At 38.3% G+C, this 8,206-nt stretch overlaps 1 protein-coding gene across 2 annotated transcripts in view; it reads right to left on the bottom strand.

Moving 5' to 3' along the window:
• Positions 1–3,944, bottom strand: part of GLYAT (glycine-N-acyltransferase) — a 52,228-nt gene extending 48,284 nt beyond the window's left edge. For both annotated transcript variants that reach the window (XM_023507828.1, XM_023507827.1), the window contains exons 1-2: positions 3,777–3,944; positions 1,503–1,598 (exon numbers count right to left, since the gene is read on the bottom strand). In XM_023507828.1, coding sequence (XP_023363596.1) covers positions 1,503–1,580 — 78 coding nt within the window. In that variant the 5' untranslated portion in view covers positions 1,581–1,598; positions 3,777–3,944. The remainder of the gene's footprint in view (positions 1–1,502; positions 1,599–3,776) is intronic.
• Positions 3,945–8,206: the final 4,262 nt, after the last annotated feature.

Genomic DNA, 8,206 nt, shown 5'->3' on the forward strand with positions numbered 1-8,206 from the left:
AAACTCTTGGGCTTAAGTGATTCTCTTGCCTCAGCCTCCCAGTAGCTGGGACTAAAGGCACCCACCACAGCACCCAGCTGTTTTTTGGTTGCAATTGTCATTATTGTTTAGCTGGCCCTGGCCGGGTTCGAACCTGCCACCCCTGGTGCACGTGACTGGTGCTATAACCACTATGCTACAGGTGCCGAGCATAAATGACAAATTTCTATGTCACGGAACACTGAGGAAATCTTTTAGACTGGAGAATTTTTGAAAGAGACACTTATTATGATTCAGGCAAGTGTCCAGAGAGGGTGCAACTGATTTAAGCTCCAAGAAAAATTCACTATCTCCCTGGGAGATTGTCCATATTTTGAGGGTTGGCATGTGAGGGCAGGTAAATATTAGGTAATATTGCTTAATGTTAGTAGGTTCTACTGAGGAGTGACTTTATTTTCAGATTAGTTGATTTGAAGGCATTTGTTTTGTTAGTAAAGGACAAATTCAGTTTGTATCATTAACTTATTTCCAGTGAAAGTAAATAAAATCATATGACCTACAAAAGAAAAGGGTGATAATATTTTCTCTTTCACGCTGAAAGAGAGGACTATCAAAAGGTACTAGGGAATGAGGAAGTTGAATGTATTTATCTGAAATGTGTGAATTTTTAAGGAATATCTTATAAAGACAATACAAATCTATAACTGATTGTCTTCTAAATAGGTTCTCTGTCTCTCCCTCTCACTCCCCACACTAGATTGTATATATTTCCCCTGGAGTGGAACATATCCCTTTTGTTCCCAAAGAAAAATATAAGCAAGAATTTGAATATGTCATTAGCTCTGCCCTCCCATAGTTTTAGATGGAGGCATTTATTTTATTTGATTCTGAGATTTCTAATTAATTGTACCAGGTTAAGGGACATATTGGGAGCCAGAGCCAAAATAGCCTGATATGCATTAAGTTCAGAGCAATTGAGAAATTTAAATCAAAAGAAAAGTTGAACTGTTTTAAACTTCAAAGAAGAATTATGATGGTTAACTTCTCCCCTAGCAAATATTCTTAAACACAGTAAATATTTATATGCAGTCACAGCCAACTTTGGAGGAAATCTCTGGGCAAATATCTAGTGTTTTTATTGATAGAAGATAGAAGCAAGGATGGATAGAAGCAAGGAATTAATAGAAGCAAGGATAGAAGCAAGGATAGATAGAAGCAAGGAATTAATTCTTGAGTTAGCACAGACAAAAAGACAGGGTTTGGACTCAGGCACACCCAGGCTCCTATTATACCACTGCAACTCCCTCTCCGTGAGACAGCGAGCAGGTAACTTCACTGAGGCTCCATTTTCTTCTCAATGACAGACACCATACCAGAGACCTTGTAGTGAGGTGATGCAAATTAAGCAAGGGAAATATGGCCTGGCGCCTGGCTGAACACAGGTGCTCCATAAATGCTGGTCTGTTTGTGTCTTTCCCAGCAAGTTTCTCTTCTCTACTCCCCTCAGAATTTCCCACAGTCACCTTTATGGACGCAGGGAGGCTCTTCCTCAAGGCTTCCTCCAGAGTCTGCAGCACCTTGGCCCCTTGCAACAGTGACATGGTGGAGGGTCACTTCACCTAGAGAGATAAGCAAACAGCATGAGCAGTGAGAAGAGCAGGAGGGACTCAGAAACAAGAGTGGTGAGGTCTGTGTTAATGGCCAGCTTTGTCTTCGGTGTCTCTTCCCTGAAGTCCTCTCCAACTCCAAGGGAAAGAGACTGGAAAAATTCATGGGGGATTTTTTTCCGTAAATTTTTAAATTCCATTTCTCACCCTTCTGTGAATTCCAGCCATTCGTTACTTTTCATCAACAAGCACATTGAAAAATAGATGTAAAAGCTTGGGAACTTTAGTTGGCTATCAGTCATTCTCTGGACTCTCCTACTGACAAGGTGTGTGACCTTGAGAAAGTTACTTATCTCTCTAAGCTTAGGTTTCTTCAAAGATGAATGGGATAATAGGACTATCTAACTCATGGAATTTTTGTGAGGATTAAATGAGTCAATAGATGAAATGAGATTAATAGAGGCCTTTCATATAGGAAATCCTGAACATTTGTTATTTATTTTATTATTACCTCTTTTTTTTTTTTAATCACAAGAGGATTTATCACTCCTCTCTATGTCTTATTCCTTTTCTTCTTTGTTCCCTCTTGAACTCACATGCTGTGCATTGACCCATGTTGTGATGCAGCGATTTTGATGTAGAGCCTTCTTTGGTCTAAATATAATCAATTAACCTATTTTTTTCATACACCCATGTCATCATTATTATAAGCATACCAACATCTCCATAGTTCCCCATAGTTGAAAAAAAGAAAAAAGTACACAGTGACTATAATAACTATATTCTAAATTTTTTGAAACTTAAAGTCCTCAAAGGAAGATTAGAGATTACTAGAGAAGTTGTCTATTATGTCACCCAAATAATATATTATCTTCTTTTGTCTTTTCTTTTATTTTTTTGAGACACCGTCTCACTTTGTGCCTTGGGTAGAGTGCCATGTAAATACTATGTTATTTCCATCTGTTAACTACAATCTTGGACAAAGTAAGATAGATTAACATTGGCAGCAGAGTAACACTTTATTAATTGTACACCCGTGTTAAAAACATTAAAAATCGGGCGGTGCCTGTGGTTCAAAGGATTAGGGCACCAGCCCCATATACTAGAGGTGGCAGGTTCAAACCCAGTCCCAGCCAAAAAACTGCAGAAAAAAAAAATTAAAAATCATTTAGTTTTATTAATGAAAATAATTAACCTTTTGAAAAATTACTATTATCAAGTTGTATTCAAAACTGGTAGCCTCAGCCATTGTGGAAAATAATAATTTTTGAGCCTGATTCCATCTTTAAGCCTCACTTTTGGATCTGTGATACATAGTGTAGAAATTACTAAGCCATATAAAAATAGCATTTTTACATATTTGACTCACTACATCCAACTGGGCTTATCTGAACATTCCCTAACATGTCAACCCCATGTGAAGAGGAAGAAAAGAGGCTGTGTCTTTGTGTTCTGCTTTGGCCCTGAGACCGGTAGGATAGCAAAGGAACTTCTAAGTGAAGGCACTGAGTAAGTTCTCCGAGAAATTAACTGGCCTATACGTGCCAGGTCAGAGCGAGGTAACCTTGTGATTTTGGAACAGCAAGGAATACTGTAGCTTTCAGCCAAGATAGAATAATAGAAATTGTGTTTAACTTACCAAGAGAAACAATGATAATTTTTCTATGCTGGAACTCAGGCTATGCAGAACTATATAATCCCTGAGAAGAGGAAAGCAAAAAATGTGCTCCCTAGAATTGTACTGACCGACTGTTTGAAGGCAGATTCCAGTTTGTAGCTCAGAGAGAGGGAGCTCAGCCAGCACCCAGGGGTTTTTGCTAAATTGAGAATATAAAGATTGGCGTTTTGAGAGGCCAAGGTGGAGCTTCAGAGAGAAATAAAACACAGGTGGGTGAGGAGGGGGAGGAGGAGAGGGGAAGAGAGAGAGAGAGAGAGAGAGTTTTGATTTTCCCCAGAGATCTTAGGAGAAGATTAGTCCCTAGAATCTTTGGCTAATAATTTTTTCTGACCACACATCATAAGAGTAGAGTATAAATGTCTTAACACAACAATTAAGTAAGTGAAGGCTATGTTAACCAGTTTGATGTAAGCACTCCAAATTGTATATAAAATCAGCACATTGTACCCTATAAATGTGCTCATGTACAGAGTTATGATTTAATTTAAAAAGAAAAAAAAAAAAGGAACTACCTTTGCCCAGGAAAAGGATCACTGGAAAGGAGCATTTAGGACTCAGAACAGTTTGTGTGTCCACAGGCTGCAGTGGGAAGATCTCATAACACAGGAGATCTGATAAGATGCTTGGGTTTATCCAGGGGGTCACATCAAGGCCTTGGAATGATCCAAGTGATTCCCGTGACTTAGCTGTGCATGAGAAGAAAATACAACACTAAACTAAGTACAACAAAATCTGTCAATTAACGATGTGTGCGCATTGTCTAGCATCCAGTAACAAAAGTTAGGAATGTGAGAAAGTCAGGACATATGGTTCATAACTAGGAGGAAATAATGGGTAAAACTGACCCAGAGGTGGAACCTAGAGTCAGAGCATTTTCCCTGCTGCAACATGGACTCTCCCCTAGTTATAATCTTAGTCTTCTCCTTGCACTAATCCATGCAAAAATGATTTTTCCTAAAAAGAGATGGAGACTTTACATCTTTTATGTTTACCTCGATGGAACTGGAACATATTCTTAGTAAAATATCTCAAGAATGGAAGAAAAAGTGCCCAATGTACTCAATACTACTCTGAAATCAATATATAATTACCTACATATTCATACAAATGATATAACGCAACTATAGTCCAGAAAGAAGGAAGGGAGAAGAGGGAGAAGGGAGCGGGGGATGGCTGGGTGGAGGGAGGGTATATGGTCGGACCTCACCTAATGTGCACAATGCAATGGTACATTTCAAAACTATTAAGAGTAGACTATAAATGTCTTACCACAACAAATAAGTAAGTTGGGTGATGGTTATGTTAACAAGTTTGATGTAAGCATTCCACATTGTATATCAAATCAGCACATTGTACCCCATAAATGCATTAATGGACACAGTTATGATTTAATAAAAAATAGTAATAAAAATGATTTCTCCTTATGAAATAAATAAGTAAATAAATAAATAAAGCAGACCTAGAGAAGTTAGAAATAGCAGACAAGGATAATTATAGAGATACACAGGATAATGATGAAGATAAAACTTGGAAATAAATGGGCATTACAGAAATGAAAAATACAACATTTATTATAAAATATATATGAGATGTGGTTAACAGTGGACTAGACATCACAGGAAAAAAAAATTCCAATGATGTTATGTACCCACAACAGAAGGAAGACAGTGAAAAAGATACGGAACTGAGTCTGATTTATAGAATTCAATGTCTTTTCTTATGCGAATGCAGAAGAGAAAATTACTTGCATGAAGGGATGGAAGCTATTAAGATCATCCTGATTTTTAAATAAGCTATGCCGGTTGGGCATGGTGGCTCATACCTATAATCCTAGCACTCTGGGAGGCAGAAGCAGATGGATTGCCTGAGCTCACTGTTTAAGACCAGCTGGAGCAAGAGTGAGACCTCATCTCTAAAGACAAAACTAGTCAGGCGTTGTGGCAGAAGCCTGTAGTCCCAGCTACTTGGGAGGTCGAGGCAAGAGGATGAACTCAAGAGTCTGAGGCTATTGTGAGCCATGATGCCATGGCACTCTACCAAGGGAAACAAAGGGAGCCTCTGTTTCAAAAAAATAAAAAATCAATAAAACTAAACTAAACTAAAATAAAATAAGCTGTGCCCTTTCCCAGGCTCATTTTGAGGCCTCAGTGAAAAATCCCAGTAATAATCCATGTGGGCACTTCTTAGTCTCACTATTACAGAGAAGGAAACTGAGGCTCTGGATGGCTGAATCAGAAAGGCATGAAGCCCAGAGTTTATTCACTCCAAAGTCTCCACTACTCCATAGTACAAATGGTCTTACATCTTCTGGGGGGAAAAAGGATTCATTGCAAAGATATTTTGAGTTTCTACTGCACTGTGTGAAATAAAGAAGAAGGGGAATTTGACCTTCTCTAGGTTCTTGTCCTCATCATCTCATCCATAAGTTAGTCAACAGCTTCATTGGAGAGGGAAGAAGAAACACCCTGTCCAGAGGTGCAGGGACTGCAGAGGCTCGTGTTGAGGAATGTATGTTCCTTCACTGACTGGACCAGTACAATCCTACTTTCCTTGTTCCCTCTAGGAGTCCTGCCCCTTTCAGAGCATTAATCTCTGTCTTTTCTTCTTGGGTTGAAGTCATTTTAGTCAGTAATGACTCCCTCTCCAAGGCCAAATGCAATAACATTATTCTGCCACTATTAGTAGAATGGAGCCTCTAACCCCAGTGGAATTCATATCTCACAATGACTGACTGCAACAAAAGATTAGGGTCCTCCTTATACCCCAATCTCAGAATTCTGGCCCTCACCCATTTTTCCCCTCAGCCCTCTCTGGACCACGATTCAAGGATGCCTGCTGCCTTCCTATCTTGGATGACTCTCTTAACCCCTCTGGGTTGCTGCCCCAGCTACAAAAAATGTGTTGTACAAGTTAACCAACATTTTTCCTGATTTTCTTTGACTCTATTGTTAGTATTTTTGCAATGTTATATGTGATGACAAACATATGTCTTCTTTCACACTTCAAGGTCAGATACAAAGGGAAAAGTTCAGAAGCACTTTCGTGAACCTTAACATTCTAAGTATTTTTCTCTAGGGTTCTGGTCATGATGACACAGGGGGCACAGCACTGGCACTTGCAAGTGAGGGAGATGGTCCAAGACTAACAGGGTTTGGATCTTAACTCTATCACTTACCTATTGTTTGACCTTGAGCAAATGTATCCTTCCTTGTCTATAGCTATATGTCAATAAAGGGCAGTAAATATTAATACTTACTTTCTAGGGTTTTGAGATAAAAATTAAATGCTGTGTCTGCCATGACTGAGACTTTCTATGTGTCCTTTCTTACCTTAGAAGGATCTGTCTTTTTTTTTTTTTTTTTGTAATTTAGGCTATTTGTTTGTTCTATGTCCTCAGATCCCAAATGAATTCGAGAACATGTACAATTTATAGATAACTTCCTTTTATTGTTAGGGTGGGAGCAATATTTTTCTCAACTTTTCAAATTCTTGGTAGAAGAGAATTAAGGTTACATTTTCTTACTTGGGAGTTCCATCTTTCAAAAGGAATTTAGTCTGGTTCATTACTCATAACTAGTTGGACTAGGTAATTTAAACTGATTGTTTTTGGATGGAAGGGGTAGGATACAGTCCTGCAGAGTTATTTATTTGTCAAATAAATTAAACAATAAGGATGACATAACCATCTTACATGACCATCTTCTATGGCTTGGATTATCCTCTGTTGTGTGTTTGTTCTACCAGTTATAATATATGTATCTGAAGGGGTTTTTGCTTCAGGTTCTCAGTAAGGAAAAAAATTTCAGTGAGGATGTTAAACAGCCATATACTTGGAATGATGTAGGAGATCCCAAGGACAAGAAATCTCTATCCCTGATTGGCACAGAAGAGGCAGATTCCCATGAATGCATGAATATAAAGAAACCACAGGCTTCACAAGACAATAATCAACTTTAGTGGGGCTGCAAGTTTATTTTCCCTATGTTTTGACATGACAGTCTCAGTTACATCCCAGGGATATTTATATCTTACCTTTCAGCACAAAGACATTTGCTTCACTTATATGTTGCTTACAAAGGGGCATTGTTGAGAAGATTTGTGTAATATACCATTGATCTTAACCTGTTCTGGATGCCATGATAAAAATACCATAAACTGTGGCTTAGTCAACAAATATTTGACAGTTCTGGAGCCTAGGGATATATTGGACACCTTCTCCCTAAAATCCTTCTTACTGTCACAGCACCACATAATCTGGAGGAAGCCCTCAACTCCCAGCTGCTCCTTAAAGAGGAAAAGAGAGAACTAGACCAGTGCCATAAAGACTTTATGCCTGCCTTATGTGAGGACTAGTTTTTGTCCTGCTTGAGACTGAGTGCTGACAGGAAAGGACCTGAACAGGGAGCCACTGAGGACAAAGTTGACAGTGTGTACTAGTGTACACTCACTTGCAATACTCCTGATCACCACTTTAATGCAGCGAATAAAACTCTAAAAAGAAAGGTTTTAAAAAGAAAACATCCAACTTTTCCTCCAACTCATAACAGTCAGAGATTTTAACACTTGTTTGGCAGTGTTGGATAGATCCTTCAAGAAACTCAGCAAATAAATTTTAGACTTAAACTTAACCATTTAATATTTGGATTTAACAGACATCTACAGAACATTTTGTCCTAACAAAACTGAGTACGCATTCTTCTCATCAGCCCATGGAATATACTCCAAAATTGATCACATCTTAGGTCACAAGTCTAACTTCAGCAAATTTATTTATTTTATTATTTTTTTAAATTAAATCATAGTTGTGTACATTAATACTATCATGGGGTACAGTGTGTTGTTTCCACATATAATTTGAAATACTTTCATCCAATTGGCCAACATAGCCTTCATGTCATTCTCATAGTTGTTGTGTTAAGACATTTATATTCCACATTTAGAA

Source organism: Otolemur garnettii, unplaced genomic scaffold (genome assembly GCF_000181295.1).
Source record: "Otolemur garnettii isolate 467f Iridium unplaced genomic scaffold, OtoGar3 scaffold00209, whole genome shotgun sequence".
NCBI classification, from domain to species: domain Eukaryota; kingdom Metazoa; phylum Chordata; class Mammalia; order Primates; family Galagidae; genus Otolemur; species Otolemur garnettii.